Source organism: Centropristis striata, chromosome 19, assembly GCF_030273125.1.
Source record: "Centropristis striata isolate RG_2023a ecotype Rhode Island chromosome 19, C.striata_1.0, whole genome shotgun sequence".
NCBI classification, from domain to species: Eukaryota; Metazoa; Chordata; class Actinopteri; order Perciformes; family Serranidae; genus Centropristis; species Centropristis striata.
In genome coordinates, this window is record NC_081535.1 from 16,567,116 (window position 1) to 16,589,543 (window position 22,428).

The 22,428-nt window shown below is 37.1% G+C and overlaps 1 protein-coding gene across 1 annotated transcript in view; it reads right to left on the reverse strand.

Moving 5' to 3' along the window:
* The window catches only part of brinp1 (bone morphogenetic protein/retinoic acid inducible neural-specific 1), a 136,404-nt gene that overhangs the window by 66,194 nt on the left and 47,782 nt on the right, over positions 1 to 22,428 (reverse strand). Inside the window, exon 3 of the mRNA XM_059357758.1 lies at positions 11,591 to 11,781. Coding sequence (XP_059213741.1) covers positions 11,591 to 11,781 — 191 coding nt within the window. The remainder of the gene's footprint in view (positions 1 to 11,590; positions 11,782 to 22,428) is intronic.

Consider the following 22,428-nt stretch of genomic DNA (forward strand, 5'->3'; position numbering starts at 1 on the left):
TTTTGCTCTTTTTTTTCTATATATATATAGAATGTTCATGTCAAAGGTTGCCAAAGTTACAAATGATATTGTTTTAAAGTAATCCCTGTGAGCAAAAACTTCAGATTTCCAAAAATTCTTAACACTACATTTCTAACAGTTTCCTATAGTACAGCGACAGCACGAAGTGCTGAGCAATCAGTGTAGACTGGACACTATAAAAGCACGTCTCAGACTGAGGGTTATTAGAGGTGCAGCAGCCATGGAGAGTATGTGACAGATATAGTGTCTTTGGAACACTTTTTTTTTAATAAAAAAAAAGAAGCCCTTTTCAGTGGTTTTACATATATATTTGAGTATCTGTAATGCCTACCAACCCACAACCTGTGAAACAAGACAATCCAGTCCAGTGTTTTGTGGGCTGCTTAGATCAGGATCATAAGAATATATTACCCCCATCTGAGTTATTCCATCCACAGATTGAGATCTACCTTTGCAAAATTGCGCCATATTTTTCTTGCAAGCCAATCAGAACAGGCTTTTTTTTTTTTTTCGGAAGTTGGGCTTAAAGAGAGGGGCGCAAAATACAAGTGAGAACCTGGAAATGAGCATTATAGGTCCCCTTTAAACTACAGTGTATTCCAGATATGTCAAAAGTAAAACAAGAAAAAAGAAAAGAGGTGTTCTAAGTTCATAATCTGTGTATTTCATACATAGAGAGCAGTAAAACTCAACAAAGGCAATATATAGAAAAACAAACTTTGTTTTCTTTTGTTAATCAATAAAAAAAAAAATGTGGTGAACATAATAAATAAATGCCCAGTAATGACTGTAATAATTTCTCCTTGAAAACAGGTGAAAAGACTTTCTTAAAAAAATAAATAAAAAGCATAATAACTGCATACACTCACACAATACATTTGAATAAGCAGAGGAATGAATTCAACCGATTTTCTATTCAACTTTAACTAGATTGTCCTTGCTTTATGCAAGAGATATTCTGAAAGTGGGGCTGTTGCTTTGAGATAGCCACGCTCTCAATGCCCAATTATGCCCTGTGCTTTTTTATGTTGGCAGCAGAACAACAGCAACTACAAAAAACTTTTAAGCACGATGTGGCGAAAAGTCGGTGTCGACAGCTTTCACAGGACAGTCCTCCACTAGAACCCAGGGCAAGGCCAGCGTTCTGTAAATCTAGCCTCAGGCTGCAGTGACCACAAGTCCTTTTAATCAACTACTTTTTCCTCTTCAGCGCTGAATGCATGAGACTGTTGCACTAAAAAGGTCTCCGATCCAGTCACACAGGTTATGAATTCACTAGGGACTGGGAGGGCTAATGATTCCTCACAGTTTAGATACACCCCCTCCTAGGTGTGAAATCTGCAGTCAGTCTCGGCTCTTTTTAACAGATTCAGGGCGTTTTTTGCTCTTTTCACATTTTATTTACTGTGGGCTTGTATTTCACTGCAATACATAAAGGTCCTGCAACTCTGTGGAATCAGAACAGTCATGGCTGGAAGTGGGAACAACTCAAAAATGCCTTTTGTGCAGAATAACAAAGTTATGACATAAAAAAATAAAAAAACACAAGTTGAATTTCTCTGATACACATTTTAAAAATTGGAATAAAATGAAATTTATATATACAACACTTTTCCAAACGCCCACAAGTGTCATGAATATTGGAAAAAATGGGTCTTCACATGCTTTACATATTGAACTATTTTCATTTTTACAACCTCTACTTGCAACCTCTCCTGTCCTCTCCACTCTGCTCTGTGTAAACAGCCTGCTGTTATGTCCAATTTTCAGTGAATATTTGTCACATAATCGTTAATCTCCCCAGAATCAATCACAGCTTCCCAGCTGCACTGAGGAGTGCAGAACTCAATGTTATTCCAAAAGGTTTATTTTTGGCAACGTTCTAAATGAGATATGTAGAATTAAGTGATTTTTGCGGAAATATCAAAATGTTTAGCTTCATTTTGATTGCTTTTTTATATGGAAATGTTTGTAAACTATGATCGTTCAAGGACTGTCGGAGAGTTTTACAGCTTCTTCCTACGATAAACAGTGCATTTTCGATTTACTAAAGAAAGTAGTTTCAATCCCGTCAGCGGGAAAAAGGTTACATTACTTTACATTACTCACTTTAAGAGTTGGAGGTTCTTCTTTTTGCCCTCTTTAGCCCGATATGCAGGACAATGACCTTTAAAAATGTAGCCGTAGTGAATTTAAATTGCACTTTTATCTCCCTACACTCTCCCGGACATTTGCATCCCATCTGTGTCAGCTCAAATGCTCTGGATCCCTCTGTACAAATACTAACAGAACTCAGAGTGAAACAGCAGTGGTCTCACTCAGAGTGTAAAACTGATTTCAGACATATGAGGGAGAGGCAATGACAGATGTGGTGAAATATGTCCCTTGCAGCTTTAGCAAAATGCAAATCTGTCCTTCACACTTAGCAGCACCTTCCTCTAACATGTATATACAGTACAGCCTCAGCTGTGCAGAGATGCATTCCCCATTTTGTAAAGTTGATTTAGAAGTTTTGAATTCTCCTGTCAATAAACACCTACAGTATTGTTCTCAGTGACTGCAGGCAAGCCAAAAGACGTCAAGCATCTGTGTCAAACTGTATTGATGTATTTTTCAGATTCGGCTTCAGAACTCAGTTAAATTCTGGAGCATTGACTCACAGTGGTGCCTTTTGTTGGTATGTCTGAGATGTATTTGCTCTGTTTGGTCTCCCACGCGCAGTGTGCACCCGGGATGCAGCCAGGTCATATGTTGCACTTCAAAAATACACATCCCTTGATGCCTGCTTTAAAGCATCCACAGATGCCAGAGACTCGGCTTTGGGTGGTATGAGGTAGGTAAAAATCTTCTGACAGCAGAAAAGCAGCAGGTAATTGATAATTATGTCTTCAAACATATTCAGTAAAGGCTGTCAGTCAGTAGAGTTAAGAGAAAGAACTGAAAATCTCCCTCTCCTTTATGCTTGTGAGAATTGAGCTTATCCTGACATTACTACAGTATTACTTTTTCACACATTTGCTAACTCTAAAAGCATGAATTTTCATTCAATATGTCAATTTTCTAAAGCTAAAAATGTTTTTATTAACTATTGTTTTTGTTATTTGCAAAATAATGAGATATCATCATGTTCAGCTTTAGTTTTTTAAAACATAACAACCACGGCACAATTAGTGAGTCGTTGCCATGCTCCACCTGGGGCCAGTACCTCGCCACAGGCATCAGAAAATAAGCAAATAAAAATAAAATATATATAATTTATAATCAGCAAAGAGTGTCTCCATGAATCCAGACACAAAGAAGGGGTATTGTCACAAAAAGTGTTTTGTTCTCCGAGCACTGTGTGTTGGTGCCCAGTGCTTCCATGCACCATTGTTTTGACATGAAAAGAAAGCAAGTGACAGCAGAACACAAAGAAACGGATAAAAAAAAACTTGGAAAAAAAGGTCATAATCTACTTGCAGAATTGAAAAAATAATACTTCTCGGAACTTAGGGCTTTAGTTTTATAAATGGGATAAGGGACGGGGTTACACAATCAGTGGTAAGGATAAAGTGAGAGTGTCCTCACCAAAAACAACAGCACGGGTCAGCTGATCAGCTGTTTGTGTGAAGTGGGAGGTTTAGGCGTTGCACAATATCTTACAGAAAAAGTCTCGTCTTATATATCTACAACAACAAATTTGTTTAATGAATGACAATCTTTGCCCAAATCCTAACCATGATTATATTTTCCCCTAACCCTTATCCAGTAGTTTAATTTGCCTTAATTTAACCCTACATACCTGAGAGGTGTTGTGCTGGCCCTTTGGCAAAAGTTAAAACAGCAACAACAGAATTGGTCATTCGTCAATATCACCATTTGACGACCAATATGAGCGATTTGCAGTTTGCAGTACAGAGTGGAGCACACACTTCGTTATACATAAACGTTAGGTTTGCGGTAGTAAAAAAGGCTGCAGTTTTTCTAGAATTTAGGCTACAGAGGCAGTGATCTAGGTTAAAGGCAAAAAAAAACAACTTCCTGGTCAGGCATTATAAAAGAGTCAAATGTAAATAAATGTCCGTAAATGTCGGAAGTGAAGTAGTTACGAGAGTGACGTGACTACCGGAAGTGACATAGTTTTGTAAAAACATGAGGCACAAAACCTAAGTAACGTTATGTTTAAATCACATTGTGTATTTTTGTTTTCACATGGGACACGAACCCCCTTTCTCCTGGGTGAAAGCAGATTCCATCATTTAAACTTTGCATTGCCGTCATTCATTATTATAACGGCCACTAGAGGGCGATGGAAGACAGTTTAGGACGTAAATATGGGTCGTATTTTGCTGCCTATACAAATTACCTATAGAGTCGTAATTGAGGGGAGACCAGTCTGGCAATACAAACTAATCAGGGACCAGTTCATAAACATTGCTTCTTAGCGCAATTTGTGGTCAAACTATAGGGGTGCCAGATGAGAAAACACTGGCACTGACTTTCTTGAAAAGGACATATGGGTAATTTTGTAACTCCCTGATAATTTCAATGTTTTACCATTTATGTATGAGGACTTGTAGGAATGAAATATGTTTGTGGCAGTGTGTATTTGTCACGTCAGTATAAATCTGTTATCAACAGCAAACTATCTGAGTGAGATAGCAGTATATAATAAAATATGAATACAATGAGATATAAAGTAAGATTAAAAAAGGTGGCTTTTATCTTGATATGACACTTTCCATATGCACCCATAAAGGTCTTTATTTTTCAGGGCTTATCAGCTCAGTCAGTAGGATTTCGCTCAGTCAGGTAGAGATGTGCCACTTGAAGAAAATCACAGCAATAATGTGCATTTTGTGCTTTGCACAGCCATTAGACTAAAAAGAGAAGAAGGAAAAAAAAACTGTGATATAACAACAGTTCAATGGTCATGCATGGGAAGCATTTCTATTCAGTTCAGAGGAGGAAACCTCTAATGGGGCTCTTCACACTTGACCACTCAACTCTAAGTTGCCTGTGAGATGGAGAATTCACTTCTTTCCACTCGAGAGTATAACGACTCTTGAGACCACAAAGTGTAGGTGGCTAAAGAGAGAATTAGCCTCTTCTTCTTACTTTATCACAAGCCTGCTGTGCACATTTACTGCTTCATATAACTGTGATCTTTAATGGGCAATCCCAAGATTGAGATAAGAGCGTGCTGACCCATAACTTGAAACAAGATGGCCTCAAGGTTACAGATAATACGGTGATAACTCAGAGGTAGAGAGGAGGAGCAGGAGGTTAAAAATGACTGAAAGGCGAGAAATGTAAAGAGAAAGAGGACAAATATGAGGTGATGCAACAAAATGAGATTAGGAAGGATGCTGCGGCTGAAAATGATACTGGGATTATTTCTGTGGCTCATTTGTCCAATTTTAGCCACCTGGTGCATCGGTGGCAGTGGCGTTCTTCCGAGCTTAGGCTCACTTAATTACATTTTACCTTCGTATAATGTTACACACCAATATTGTATTTCCAATTTCCAAAATGAGTGTCTCCGCATGAATCATCTTACAGAATGGTGTATACAATATTGCAACTCTAGGCCTTCACACCTGATATTCCTCCAGCTAAATTATTAAAGCCTAGTGTTTGACATTAAGTGGACTGCAAGGTTTTAAAATGAAAGAAGTCTTCTTCCGGATTGCTTTTCTCTGCTAACTGCTTTGGCATCAGCGTTCCAGCTGCGGTGTCAGTGCCAACAAACAAAGCAAGTTTGAATTTCTTCTGCAATCATGAGACTAAATAAAAACAATCTCCACATAATTTAAAGGTTGAATAGATGCCCATGACCTCTACACTCTACATCAGCAATCTTAAACTGTTATATTGCTAAATGCTTTTAACCCTCTGAACCTGAAAAGTGTGTTTTCTTTGGCAAAAATAAAATGTTTATCCTAGAAAGAAACTGTAAAAACAAGCATTTTTTATTGACATTTTTGGAATTTGAACAGTCCTTGAATCATAGGTTCTGAAAGTTTCTGTTTGAAAAAGAAGTAACCAACATTGTGATTTTTCTGTCAAACTCACTTTATTCTGTCTTATTTAAAAGGTGGTCAAACCGCTTGGAATAGCTAGATCCCGTTAAAAATATTAAATTCTGATAGATTTTGCTAACACTACCAGTCACATGGCAAATATTCACTGAAAATTGGACAGAACAGCAGGTTGTTTACACAGACCAGAGAGAAGGGGACAGGAGAGGTTGCAAGTAGAGGTTGTAAAAATGCAAATACTTCAATATGTATAACATGTGGAAATCTAATTCTTTTTTTTCCGATATTCATGACACTTGTGGGCATTTAGAAAAGTGTTGGAATAAAATGGAATGTATATATATATATATATATATATATATATAAATTCTAAAAAATACATTTTAGAAACAATTTAATAATAATGTTTCAGAGAAATTCAATTGCGTTTTTTTTCCTTTTTTGTGATGTATGATACTATAACTATGCTACTCTGTAAAAAATATTTTTTTTACAAGGCCACAGCAGGTAAAATTACAGGGCAAAAAATGTCCTGAAACAGCTTGGGGTTCAGAGGATTAAATATACCCTGTTTAAACTGTGTTACCATGTTATACGTTCTAACTCAGTCTGTTCTGTACAGTGGTGTACTAAAAAGAGGAGAAACTTGACAAAAGTATGGTGAATATTTCCCAACGTCATTTGATTGTGAGATTAATTTGCGATAAACATTTTCCACAACCGGAACGACAACTTGGCAATGTTTCATGCATACTGTTATATAATGCAGGGTTTGAGTTAAAGAGCGGGTAATCATACTAATTATATCTTTGAAATGCAATTGGCAAAGTAATCACAGCTAGCTGCCTTCATGTGTCCCTCAGAGCTTGAGATAAGATAAGAGATTCGAGGGAGAAGCCATTTATATTTAGACTTCGACAGCAGGGGTGCTTAACTTTTATTTTGGGAAACATCCAAAATACTGAAATGATCCATCAGAGGTATTTAAACCTCTTTCTGTTATGTTTTTTGTCAAGTGTATATTATGTGGCCTTAAAAATATATTTCACTACTTGCATGATGTTATGGTAATGGGTTATTATTTCCAAAATAAAAATAAAGCATTAAAACAGCCTTCATAAATCTTAAATCTTAATAAAAATAGCATGTCTGCACACAGTAGTACCTAAAATGTGCTAAGTGAAATTGTTTTTTCTCTCTAATAAGCTTGTAGATAAATCAGAGCAATACATATGATAATCACACTCCCCCATTTACCTGAAAGGTCTGTAAGTACAAGTACTTATGAAGAAGATTATCTTCAGGTTAAATTTGGCATGTGCAAAAAAATGCAATTACCATATGTATGACTATAATGGTCTTGGGGTGTTGCGAATGAAATTGAAGCTGTGTTATTAGACCCGTGTGCATTCAGGGAGCTGAACCAGAAGATGAATTTCTGAAGTCTCCTGCACTGGGTTACACCAGCTATGTTGTAAGTTCAAACATAGTTCAAATGTAATATTTAACTGGGGTCAGAGTTTATGTTCGGCTAACATTTTAAGGGTTGCAACGGCCGAAATAATTCCAGTTTAACTTTCAACCTAAATGGCGAGGAGGAGGAGCTGACAGATTTGTGTCGACTTTGCGTTCTCCGTTATAGATTACACACCTTGGACATTTATGATGACTTAGATTTACTGTGTAGTCATGCTTTTTCCAGCGGAGATAGCGTTACAGAAGATTACCGACCTACTGGGGACTGCAATTAAATGGACCCGCCTCTCGCCCAATGTCAGCTGGGATCGGCTTCAGCCCCCCACAAACTGGTTGCGGATAAGGGGTTAAGGAAAGTGAATGAATTAATAAATTAACTTAATTTATTTGAATTTTTTAGAACACAGAACTCAAAATCTGACACTTGAAAGATGTTTGAGATGAATGAAAATGACTATTTGAAGCAAAAATAAAAAGTTGTCTCAAATGTAGGCAGTTTTTTGTTGGCCTCAAAACTTAAAAATCTAGTCTGGAAAGATGCTTTGAAATACGAGCTTTTGAATTTTCTTAACTTTTGAATTTTCACAGTGTGAGTGTCTGTAAACAAGCAGATTAAAGTGCATATGTTATGCTACGTCCTTGGGGTACGGTGTGTGTGTTTTGCTCTCTGTTTGTGCCTCAGGACCGCAGCATACGTCACCGACTCTGAATCCCCGCTGGGTAACGCCTCCGTCAAATGCCGACAGCAGGCCGCAGTGTTTCCCTGGCTCCGCCCTCTTCTGCTCTATTGGTCTGGCGACCAATCGACTGCCGCACCTGCCTCCAGCTCAGCCTTAAGAGCCGCTTCGCACGGCTATCAAAGCCCTTTTTTTTTTGTCTTTGTATGTCCTTGTATTAAGTGTCTCTCGTTGTTAAGGTCTTTGAGAAACTTGTGTGTTAATTTAGAATCGAGGCACTAGTTTTGTGATCGTTGTTTGTTATTGGGCATTAGGTTTGGTTTTTCTTTTTCACATTTCTTCGCACCACACTTAGACTATTCCATTTGTTAGGTTCACTAGTTTATGGGTGGTTGCACTTATGTATTTTTGTTTGTGAAGATTAAATCAGCGTAGACAGCCAGAGTTCTTTTGTTGATTGTGTTTTGAATAGAAAGATAGTGGTAGTGTTACTTCTTGTTAACTTTTGCTGTTAACCAATAAATATCTTTATTTGCCTGAGTACACCGGTGTAGTGTTATATTCCCATTCCTCTAGACTCATACTGGGTTGTATATATATATATATATATATATATATATAACCAAAATTATTATCAAGAAAACCATGGAAAATGGCTAGATATCACCTCTTATATTAAATTCTTATGAGCTATTTTTGTTGTTTCCATTATATTTGCCCAAAGAAATGTACCTTTAGTTGTACCAGGCAATAAAATGAACAAGAAATTGAAGAAAACAATGGTCTAATAATTTTTTCCATGACTGTATGTATGGTCTTATTTACTCTTTATTTCTAACAGTGCGCCAACAGTGTGTGGTTGTATAGTTATCGCCTTATCTCAGTGCTTCGGTCTAGTTTACATACCTTTTTGTTGTTGTTTGGTAATCTATATTAGCTATTTTAAGCTATTAGCCTCTCCACTATTGGGTTAGTTTGCACTTTACCCTCAAATAGCTAATATGAATTTTACGGCTCCATGGTTCAGCCGAATGTCAACATAGTTTTACTACCAGTTTAACTAGATTTAATGTTAAGTGTTGACTTTACACCCCAATTTAAGAGAAAATCTGATATAGTATGTATTTACCCATGAAGATTTTTTTCTTATCATTTGTTATAGTTGTTTATGTTTATCATATGTCCAACAATTACAGAGAAGCAGCAGAGATATAAAAATCTAAGGCTTCAGGTTCCCTCCACAAATTTTCATTAAATGTTAATATTAAATTCAAAAAACAAACATGCAAGTAAAAGCAAAATCCAGGTCTAAGGCATGCATGATGCAACTAAATTGTAAATGTAATTGTGAAATGTAAAACTACAAATTGCATTATGTGCATGTAATGTTGCTTCAGGCAGGGTTTGTATAGGGAATGTATGTGGTTTTAGATACCTACTGATCATTTCTCATACAAGAAAGCTATTTATTCAAAGTCTGAGTTCTCTAAATTCAGTGAGGTGACAGCTTCCAGCTGGCAGCCACACTTTGCCTCCACAATATTGAAGATTGTGCGAATTCATATTATTTTTAGGATGTTACAGTAGGTTTTTTCCCCCTTTTTCACTTATCAAATGTCCCCACATGTGTTCAGTGGGGATAGGGTTTGGTGACTGTGGATATAAGATAGTCCTGTCATAGCTTTGATGCAAGTTTTGGGTCACTGTCCTGCTGGAAAATCCACTTAAGCCAGACGAGATGGAATACCTGTTCAGAATAGAGCTGTGCTTCTCTTTGGTCAGTGTGGAGTCTGCTGTGCAAGTCACCGGCTCTAGAAAACTGACAAATCCACATACTTGAATGTAACCCTCACTATATATTCAAATGCAGGTCTTATTTGGTTTCACATTCAGTCTGATACAGCAGACTCATGATACTGACTTCAATCAGGCTTACAAATTAAATTCAAATTTATATTCCTAAATCTTGCCGTTGTTTGGCCAAATGCTAAATGTTTAGAGTCACTTTGTCATCAAGGAAATGGATTGGAAACTGCTACTCATTCATCAGCGCTGTTCATTTGGCTTCACTTTATGGATGCAAGTGCTGCTCTGGTGCAAAGATGTCTTATAAAATGGTTCAACTGATCTTTCAGTGTGGTCACTTTAACTTGCCCTAATCTTGCTTTGGAGAAAAATAAAGGTTACGTGGTCTGTGAAAATGTCTCCAGTCTGCTTTGCCCTGCCCTCGTCTGATGTAGCTGCAGTTTTGCTGTGGGAGAGTTTTTCCAACACCCTGGAGAAAAACTTGGCCCCAAACTGCTTCACTGAGCTGTTTTGACATTGTTGCAAACAGGCAATAATCCAGGACACCATGGTGTTGCCGTTTGAAAGGATAATCATATGAGGTCACTGAATACTGATGTGCCTTTGTACAAATATAAGGAAAATGTTTATTCCTTAACTTGCTGAAAGGGTTCTGTCTTGTTTTTATTGATAATTTAATGAAACAATGATCAGTTTTTAAATAAGCCTTGTTAATGAATAAAATTCATATTGAACAGTCGTAACAAAAAGTAGCAGTTTATTACCTAATATGAGTTATATCAGAATGTATACCTCCTCTTATACATCACAGGAACAAGTCTCAGACATAATGTTCAATGCCTATGTTAGAGGAAAATACACTTTATATATGTTGCAGCCCTAATGACCCTTTAAAGACCTGCTGTAATTATAAAAGCTGGCTGTATAACATTAATAACTCAAGTCCAGTGGTGGAAAAATATTCAGATCCCTTACTTAGCTGTAATTTCACACTGTGAAACTTGTTGAAGTAAAAGTACAAAAGTATCAGCATCAAAATGTCCTTAAAATATCAAAAGTAGAAGTACTCGTTGTGCAGAATGGACCCATTCAGACTGAATCTTATACTGTAAATGTATTATTAGATTCATTTTATTGATGCATATATTTATATTACATATTTATGCTGCGTTTTAATTTTCTCAAAGCAGGGCTCATTTTAGCTACTTAATATACTGTCATGAGCTTTAATAGAAAATGTCTAATCACTTTAAATGTATCATGTTTTTCATGTTAAATCTCAACCTGAAAAGTAACTAAAGCTTTCAGCTAAATGTAGTGGAGTAAAAAGCACAATATTTGCCTCAAAATGTAGTGGAGCAGAAGTATAGAGTACCTAAAAATTTTACTTAAGTAGAATATTTGAGTAAATGTACATTCCACCTCTTCTAAAGTTGTATTTGCAGCCCAAGAAAAGAACCTTGTCCATAAAATAATACAATTGCCCCAAAGCATGTAAGGAAACTACAACCCATGTGTGACAACCACTTGAAATAAAATGTAAAAGCTGTAAAACAAGCATGTAAGTGAGCAGGATGAAGCCTCTCTTACCTCCCAGGGTGGCTGAGATGAGAATGTGGGTTCCATATTTCTTAATGATGGTGTCGATGAACTGTTGAGTCGTGGGTCTGCGGCCCAGCAAGCGTACGCTGCGCTGGAACTCAGGCATGAGCGGCACAGGGTTCCGGATCAGGTCCCTTCTCTCGATCGCTGTGTTCCTCACCTTCCAACGTGCAAATTCCCTGACATTCACAGGAAAAAAACAACAGCTTACACCAAGATGACTTGGTACATACAACCACAGGATCAACAACAACAACAGTAAAACGCTATTAATTACTGTGTGGTAGCACATTAATTAGACTCAATCGCACTGAATGCATTTGTGGGAAAACAATACACATCTTGAAGTGAATACTGTGGTTTAATCCGTCAATTAATTAAGATAATGAAAAAGGCTGGTGTTTTTATTAATAAATATTTATCGAGCAGAGAATATTCACAGTAAAGTTCATTTTAATACAGTATAACACAATTAAACACAATGGTGTTCGTTTATCCACGAATATTACTATGAAATATCATGTTTTTTGTTGTTCATCTGTATTCATTTAAAACGCTTAAGGTTATTTAAACCTTAAAATACCAAGAAATCCCAACAAGAAAACAGTTTAAACAATAGTACAACTGCAGTGTCAATATTAAAAATATCTTTCAAAATATTTGTGTGGATTTTCATGTTTGCTTCTGTTCCCGCTGAGACATGCATCAAGAAAACATTTTCACAGACAGACGTTACAGACACTTCTGTTATGTTACAGAAAACCCAGATATCCTCACCCTGAGGATATAAACACCAGGTTTCTTCAGCTGTCTGAAATGCAAAAGAAGGCACTCAATTATTGAGTCTGGCTAATGCCTGGCATATCCAGGTACTGACAGTCAGTGATTAGGAATCTGTGTAAGTATGTTTCTTTCTGTGGTAACATTTACAGTACAGAGTGTTGCATACAAATTGTGTTTTTGTTATAAAACAAGCAGTTCAGCTGTTTTTTTCCAGGAAAGACACAGAAAAAAAGGATTTCTGATGTATTGGTTTACTCTAGTAGTCATCATTTTAATGCAAATGGAATCGGAGACTGTGATTTCCATCACCATCTGTTCTTTCTGTCAATGGCAGAAATATTTCCATTTCCATATGGATTGTGCATATTCTCACACGCAACTATCAAACATATATGCTTCTGCATGCCGATCTTTTTATATGGATTGGATGTGTGATACATGAGCTCACACTTTTTCCTGAAAGATGCAATGCACACACTACTCAGATGAGCAAGAAACCAATTCTTTTTAGTCTATAGACGGGGGGAAATGCAATTTCCTGATTACTGAGTGATAGTTTTAAAAGCATTTCCTCAGAATTAGATTTAGATTGAATTTAGATATGTTTAATGATGCAGACTTTAGTGTATGAACGATGAGCCTAATTACAGTAAGTGTGTGACTTAAAGTGCAACAAAAAGCTCCATCGGATCAAGCAAAAACAAAAGGCTTTATCGTCTCAATAATTTCGCCCTAATAGCCTACTCTAATTGAAATCTGGGTTCTGTTCAATAGATGCATATAATTCATGTAGAAATCATCCAACAAAGCAGATATAAACAGACAAAATACACACACATACACAATGTTTCAAAGACTTTAGTTATTCTTTTGGCTTTTTGGATATTGCATTTTAATCTTACTAAAACATCTATTTAAATCTTGAAGAAATCAAATGGGGGTTTTGCTCGGTGTCCACTTTACTTAATAAAAAACAGAACTGCAACAACACAAAGAGGAGATCTGAGGGGAAAAAATGATTTTACCGTTCTAGTATCCTGAAAATAGAAGTGAATGCCTTTTTGAGATGGACTCTTAAGGTTGTTTTTGTCCACAAGAAATCCAGCATCCCCTTTCAAAGTCCTGACACTATTACTTGTAAAACTTTGTCTACAAAGCAATGAAAATACTCGACACCAAAAAAAAAAAAAAATTGCCAATGTGGAAGTTCCTTAGATCTGCATTCTATCTAATTGCCTGTAGGGGGTGACACCACTGGTTGCAAAAAGAAGTCAGGACAGGGCTTCTCACTTGATTTATTACCTCAGTGAAAATTTTCATAATGAGCTTATGGTCTCAATCACTAGTTTTAGTCTAATTCAATACAGCGTGATTTTCATTTTGCAAATTTTGGTCACATTTAGAGTGAAATAGCTAATACAGCAGGGTGTACTTTAGGGCGGGATACCTTGTGTTTCAGGGGTTGCTACCATTTACATTTACATTTACATTTACATTTAGTCATTTAGCAGATGCTTTTATCCAAAGCGACTTACAGGAAAAAAGGGGAACAATCAAGGTATAGTGCAATAACAGCCATTAGTGCAGTGACACCTCTTTAAGGAGTAGAATTTTTGTGTGTTGCTAGGAGAGAAAGTGCTCTCTGAAGAGCTACCACAGGCACTGTGGTCCTTTCCTACCATGTTTGCAACTTAACAAAGTGCACTGTAACATTCTGGTGACTTAAAAATGTCGGTTGGACTAGAGACACTTTAAAGAGTCCACTGTTCAATTGAATAACAATTGACCCTTGCTAACCAAGCTTGCTAGCAAGTGCTAGCATGAGCTGATGACATAGCATCCATTCTGCATGCGCTGGTTGCAAAAAACAATATGGCGATGGCCAAAAAACAAAATGGCGACAGTCAAAGTGCTGAACACAAGGCTTCAAAAGAGTCCCCAAACCAATGAGGTGACATCGTGGCGACTACTATTTTTATACACAAATATAGTGAGGCAGAACACCTGGAGGAAGTGGACAAAGCTTTTAGGTTGTTTTCACTTTCATGAGCTGGGTAGGAAACGCAAAGTTTGAACGTTGTGTTTACAAACAGCAAGTGACAATTCCTGCATAGTGTGCCTTTAAAGACTACGTATAAGGATATTAAAAGTTCATTTCATTGACACAATTAGACATTTTATTTGTTACCATATTTCTACACACTGAGTAAAGCTGGTCACAAAACAACTAAGAAATAAGAAGTTAAAGTAGAAAATGAATTATAGGAGTTCAGCCATTTACAGAAACATGCACTTATTGAGCTTTTGTATTATATACTAGAGTTTAGTGAAATTGCATTACAAACACACAAAAACATTCTAAAGGATTGTTTAACAAAGTGTTTCAGGACCCCACAGCGCTCTTATAAAAATGATGATTTAATTTAAAGAAAAAGCAATGTGAATAAAAGCTACAGCACACTGCTTTATACCGGCTTCATCCTCCAAGTCTTTTACCTCAAAGCCCTCAGGGGCTCTAATGAATGATTTAACCGTGAATAGGTGGGTCCCTTCAAATTGATCGTCGGTTACTTAGTTTAAAGTCTCTGACACGCAGTCAGCGATGTGTCAGTCTGCCTGAGCGCGGCTTGACGGCAGCACTTTTTAATGCTCTATTCAGCAGTCTTTATTAGCATTTAAAGTTGAATTCCTTTCAGCCGGGCGACTGTTGCGTAATCACACAATGTAGCCAGCATTTCAAAGGTAATATCTTGACAACTCTCTCATAGCTTATACAATGACAATATAGGCTTTCACAACTGACAGGAAAATGACTGCGTCGCTTTCTCTTTACTCTGTCTGATCACATACATCATCGAGTAATGTTCTCCAACCAGATATTCAATAAATGCTTTGTGGCAGATTTGCAGAAGTCTTTCTTTTTCGAGAACTTTGCAATTCCTCAACGTTGCAAAGACACGAGTCTCATCCGGCGGGACAGGGCGCTCCGGCACATGCTGATTCAGCTTGCACTCCTGTTCCATGACTTAGCTTTATGAGAGGTACACGCTGGCTGCTATTTCGAAAAATCTAGAGCAAACATTCAAGTCAGGAAATCTGCGAGAGACTTTGCAGCAGATGTACCAACATTTCTGCTCTTTCATTTGGTGCCCAGCTCTCTCACTGTACCCCCTGTCTGCTGCTATCTCCCTCTCTTCAATATCAATTCATTTTCACTGGAATCCTCCTCATGGCTCCGTCACTGCCAATTATTATATAAAACTTTTTATATGGCAGCCATATGTACTTGAGCCCCTCTGCCCCAGATTAGGCATGCCAGCAGATGGAACCTGCGACATGATTCAGTGCTTTACTTCACAGCTCCAAGACCAGTTTAATGACCTATCAAAGGAAGTTAAGAGGAGATAAATGGCATTGCAGCTGCATAGGAGGAAAATGGGAATGTAGGTGATTATTGCTTTATGGTGTTCAAGTAACTCGCGTGGGAGCGTGGCTACATTACACTCGCCTGTGTGGAAGTGTCTGTGACCTACAGAAAATACAGGTTCTATGATATGGACACAGAGGGCCATAAATAAATACTTATTCATGCATAATAACGTCTATGCTTTAAATGGCTCTGACAGCCTGTTTGCTGAAGAATTTCATGTGGATGGAGCCCCATAAGGCACACATTCGTTATGCATCTGCACTCATTTATCCCGCATACATACATGCATGCGTTCTAACAAGCAACATTTTGGCATCTTGAACAAAGAGCTTGCTCGATGACAGAGGAGTTAGTTTTTTTTCTTCTTTGAAGAAGAATCAGCTAAAGTCGGTTAATTCCCCAGTGCCCTCATTGAGACCACCATTTTATCTCATTCCTTTCCAATGTTTGTCTCTGCACAGTTTAGTCCAATAAACATGGAAAGTGGTTGCTAGGAAAAACATTATTGTAATCAAACAGCCGACCTCCTCATCTCAAATAGATCAGAATGAATCAGAATGTTTTCCACTAGAGAGGTCTAATGGATGCACTGAAGGCTGTAATGCGTCTACTGGTATTTTATACCTTAATCAAGTAAAAGACTAAGAAAAATGCAATTTTTAGAGCACGTATATTTGACACCTCAGCATTAAAGCCCCAAAAAACTACGTTTGATGAGCTTTTTTTGGATTTCTTGCATACATTATTGATATGAACTACTGATTACTACGGTCAGTCCTTGTTAGAGCCAAATTACCCTCATAAATATACTTGAAAGTCATCTTTGAGGATGAACCAGATGCAAAAATGCAATGTATAACTGGGATGGCAGAATGGAAACAAAATAAAAAATTTACAGAATGCATTAACACATTTCTGCCAGTGACCCTGTTTTATTATTTTGCACTAATTGATGTTTACAAGAGGCATAATGATTCATTCATTGCACCAATCCATCAACTGCAAATTATGCCAATTCATAACAGCATTACCCTGCTAAAATAAATAAACAGGATTATTCTGACTGCAGTAGATAAATTTAGAGCAAACTATTTGTGATTTCAGATAGCTGGTTATGATTTCACATTTAATACATTAAAACATTAAAGTTAAAATCCATGCAGAGAAATCAAACCCTGTTTAAGCTAGTATTTAGTTGGCATTTTTTCTGAAACAGCCATTAAGAGTATTTGATTTCAGTAATTTCCTTCAGTTTTTGTTATTAGTGGCAGGGTCCGCCATTTCTGCACTTGATTCAGATTGCAGCGTTCAACTGGGAATCACAAAGTGCTTTTTTACAGTGAAACAATTATTACAGGGAGTAATGGACTAAAGACCAAGCCACAATAAACAGTTGTTCCTTAACTGTGTCCTGCTACTGCGTGAAAAATTATTATATGCTGCAGGAAATCAGATTGTTTGGCTGCGCTGTAAAAGGAAGCATGAACTGTTTTTCTGTTGTATTTGTGCCAAAGCAGCGACACACATCCATTGGTACCAAATCGACATTTCCAACTTATTTAACGGAAATTGTCACAGGAAACACAGCATCAAATTCCGTGCAGACCTGCTCCAACAAGCATCCATTCGTCAGCGGTTAGACTTCGTAGCATTTGATGCTAGGTGCAGCAAAGTATTCACTTGCACATACAACCCCGATTCCAGAGGGTTGTTGGGACAGAATGCAAAGAGTTGCAAATCCTTTTCGAACTACATTCGAAACACAAGATATCTTACGCTCAAACTGGGAAACTTGAATTTTGAATTTGACTAGTTCTGTCTTTGTTTGCATGGTGTTCCAGCTTTTGGTGAAATCAGGGTTGTACAAACACCCTGCAAGCAATGGCACAAAATCCATTATTATAACCATCATAATATTCTCCTCTGTAAAGTTATATTTGTTGTGATTCCTAGTAAGCAATTAATTGCTCATCTTGCTCATGAGTTAAAAGCTGTTATGAATACTATGGTGCTCTCTTTAACCGTAATGGCTGGAAAGTGTTGCTGTGGCATGTCATCACACCTTCCAGGCAGCACGTTGTCTGCTTCAATTAGAGTTGGGTTGTATTGACATTCAGTGAATATTCCCCAAAGCTCTGTCAGGGGCAGGAAACGGCCATCATACAATGTGTCACCACGGGCACTTTGTTGAACCTGGCGCTAGAGCCCAGATTAAAAAACCTTGAGAGAGCATGACAGACATTCAAAGTGGAAGTGTGGTGGCACAGAGGAAGGGGAGGCACGGTTCTGCTGAAAGAAAATCTCTAATTAATTGAGTGGGAAACTGGCTCGCTGGACCCAGAGACAACATGTTCCTGGACGCCTCATAAATGACATCAGAAAACAATAAAAGCGGTAGTGTCAGTAAATTACACAACTTGTCATACTTGGCTCCTTGTTCACCTCTGTCCTCCTCTCACACTGAATCAAAGTCTTTACTGTTAAATGTGTTACATATTCAGAAGGATATGTTGTTCAGTTACATCTTGACCTTTGTCAGCCTGTGGTAAGAATCATGAATATCTGACAAAAAGCCTGTGCCATTTTCCCTTCGCTTGAGGCACACAAACAAGCATTTATGATGAAACAAACCAAATAAAAATGTTACACCTCGCAATAAACATGTTAGTGTTATCAAAACACACTGACTTTATTTGAAGCAGACAAGATGCTGTCATAAAGGGCAACAGTGTGGCACACAGCATTTTACAAGGACGATTTAAAGGATGCACCTGCTGTAGGAAAAAAAAGTACTGAAAGAACAAAAACAGGCTAAAATAAACCTTACATGTTTTTTTTTTTGTTTATTTATATATATTTAGGTTGAAGTGCTGTGTGCTCATCTCCCTGTCTGACTGCAGACGCAGCAATGCAGTCTTTAATAATAAACCCAGACAGTGTTCACCCTCTGAACCCCACAACATGCAGGTGGGGTGAAAGACCGTTTCTTTTAAAAAAAAGTTAAAATTACAGCATTCATCATAGCCAGAAACTGTAAAGACGGGAATTATCGTCGAATGTTTTAATTTCCATAGGTTCCTTGAATGCCACATGTGACAAACGCTTCAGTCAGGAAAAACAACCAACAATAAGCTTAAAATAGTGAGAATTAAAACCACTATATTGTACATGTCTCATTTAAAAAACAATTATTTGCCCTTGCATTTGCATGAGAAAAGGAACACAGTTTCTGTGAAAGTTGGACTAAACGAGAAGAGAGGACAAGGGAGGTAGTGCTGTAAAACTGTAAATAGTTCAATATGTTTAGCATCTGGAGCCCTACTGTTTCCCCCCAATATTGGTTTTATTGATGCTTCTTTCTATTTTTGCGATACACTTTTTGCTGCTAACACTGGACATGTCCCCATTGTGGGACAAATAAAGGAATATTTTATCTTATCTATAGACTCTATTTTATTCAATTTTTTTGTAAAAAAAAATAAGTTATAAACTAAATTTGCATTTTTTTTCTCTTCTTTTTTTAATAATGTATGGCATTACATCTGTGTTTTATTGCATGTAAGACATTTTTTAATTCTCCCTCGTGAAAATCCCTACTATGATTTTGCTGTCTTAACAGAGTTGCATGACGTTATACTGCAGTGAGACACAAGGTCAGTGTTTGGTGGAAGTCTGAATTTCATTTTTATGCACTTTATGTAAGTGCAAACGATTGCACTACTGCATAAGACTATGCACTCATTTATTCATTTATTTTTATCTCTTGTGCTTCAACTTGAAAAAGATTAATGACCACATTTAGCTTGTTGCACCTTTATTTTGAATGGATGAACATTTTTGGCTTATAGTTACTGATCTGAAGCATTATTTTAAAAAATAATTTTGAATTGAATTTTAGATTACTAATATTATTATTAGTAGTAGTATTATTATTTAGACACTCAAAGACACTTAACAGAAAATAAGTAAATAAAATAGACAAAATAAAATAAAAAGTCAGTGGTTGTAGGCGGATTTGAAGAGGTGAGTATTAAGAGACTTCTTGAAGAGTTCGGGGGAGTCGCAGATGGTTTTTGGGACTGAGTTCCAGAGGGTGGGAGCAGCAATGGAGAAGGCCCTGTCACCCCAGGTGCAAAGTTTAGTACTGGTGGGGGGAGAGAAGGATGGTGTCAACAGACTGGAGAGTGCGGGATGGAGTGTGCCGGTGGAGGATTTGAGACTGATTTGAGAAGACCTTAAATGCAACAATTTCCCGTGCAAAGTATTTATAATTTTAATAGTAATTTAATTAGAATACAGTGTGCGATAAGCTCCCCATTATGACAAACAGAAGATAAGAGGACAGGGAGAATTAACCCGCATATTCTGTATATTCTGTCTTTTCTATACATTAGTGAGCTCATAATTATTGTTTTTACACAGACAGTGTCAGAGAGCTGATGATTCAACTCTCTATAGTCTCTATTTCTGTAGCTGCAGTTAAATGCTATGTTGTACTGAGTTACATCATATTTTAGGATTAATAGTAAGCCTGTCACAAGCAAAAGCCATTTGGAAGAATGAAAAAAATATTTTACAATTTATGTGGCTATTCTATTAAGAATGCATTATCTAGACTGCATTGATGCTGTAATAAAACATCAATAAAGGTTGCATAGAGAGTAACCAAATCTGAAATAACTTAGTAGGGCAACAAAGTCTAATCCATCTGTTTAGTGACATTTTCAAAAAGTGAGAAAGGATTTTAGCATCTGCTCCAACAATGTTAACAGTTGATTTTTTAGAAATGCCATTTCATTACCAAAGTCTAGATCAGGAACATGCCACCAAATTGAAAAGTTCATGATAAACTGTAGATTAAAGGGATAGTTTTTTAAATTTACTTGGGCAATATGAAAAATACCCTTAAAATAAACTTTTCTTTTTAGCCTCAAGGTTTTCATTTATAGATAAAGATACAATATTTATCATGCTGGAAGTCTCACTATATACAAGAATACAATATTTATTCCACTGCAGTCACACCAATGATTATTTCAGAGTTACATTATTTTTAGAGATTGCATTATTATTATTTAAACCCTGTTGTTCTGTTGCTACTCCTTTAGTTTCCACTGAAAGCCTCCGCAGCTCTTTATACTTGGCAGTTCCTTCAAATTCACTTTGGAGTCATCCAGTTGTGCGTGTCACCTTTACACACTACATGCTTCATATGTGATGAGTCAGCTAGTTCTGCTATTCTCAGACATATTCCTGTGATATGTATTTGGGTTTAAAAAGGAATAAATGAGATGGTTAGATGCTGGATTGTTGCCACTTACTGTGCTCTATAAACGTATCTTTGTATGAATCTGAAACCTAAATCTATAGACTGCTTAATAAATCTAAAGTGGAATAATGGACAGGATGCTTCCTATGTTAGTTTTTGAAAATAATAGATAAACCGTTTTGTTTTTTAATGGGCAAAGAGTGGAAATGACAAGCACTTTATCTAAAACAAAGCCACAAATTAACATTTTTTCCAAATTTAACTGAACCATTGTGTTTTTCCCTCTAGATTCCAGTTGTTTGGTGGTAGCTGTGAAACAAACAAAACTTCATGAAATGAGCTGTGTGTGTGTTCGGTGCCACTGATGTGAGAAGGAAACGACAGCATCGATTTTAATGCTTTGATGAAGGATGAACCTTTCATTTTTAGCCATTTGTTCCACTACTTGTTTGTTAAGGATGACTTGACTAATACTTCAATTGCTGGTTGAAAAAGATACAATGCAACAACATAATTTTTGAACTATCTACTTTCGTCAGTTTATTGTCATATAACAAAATACTCCAGAGGGGAGCAGTCCATTTGCAATAACCAATCAAAGAAGTGGAGACATCAACTGCTGTCTGCCCTAAAAGTCTAAATTAAGTTTGTACACATGGCAGCTTCGTGACAACATGATTGTGACACATGCATGTTTACACTTCTGCAAGGTCATTTACGGGTTCCAAATTATCTGTATTTGCGAAACTATTTTAATACAATATTGTGGCACAGAAGCTTATGCCAATGGTCTGTTCCTCTGATTAGCATTAGCACAGTGATCCATCAAAACAACCATAAAATAAGGCAACAACAAGGGAAATAGCAGTGAGTGCTCTATCTGCTGTCAGTAAAAGCATGGGGTGGGTCTGTTGGCTTCTTTTTTTGTTTTCGTAAAACTGAGACTGGTTGCCTAATTACATAGTGCGCCACAGGAATTAGTTCTTAAACTAGGTTAACTACCAGGTTAGGTAGGTTGGCATTTTAGCACCTTGGGGTCTAACCTCTAAAACTCAATGAGGATTTTGAATGGTTTGGTGGGTTAGGTGCCTGAAATAAGGTCTATGGTTAGCACAAGCTTAAGAGATGTTCACATTTTGTTGTATGGCATAAAATACATTATGTACAGTAAATAGCCCCACTTGTGAACATTGTAGTTTTTATGTGTCCTAACTTGCTAACAAGTAGCTAAAGGAGACTACAGTGGTTGTCGGGGACTTTAAACGCCATCACGACGGACACGGACAGGAACTCTCTCACTAGTCACCTTACAGCCTCTAGTCGTGTTTTTCAGTGCTCTTGCAA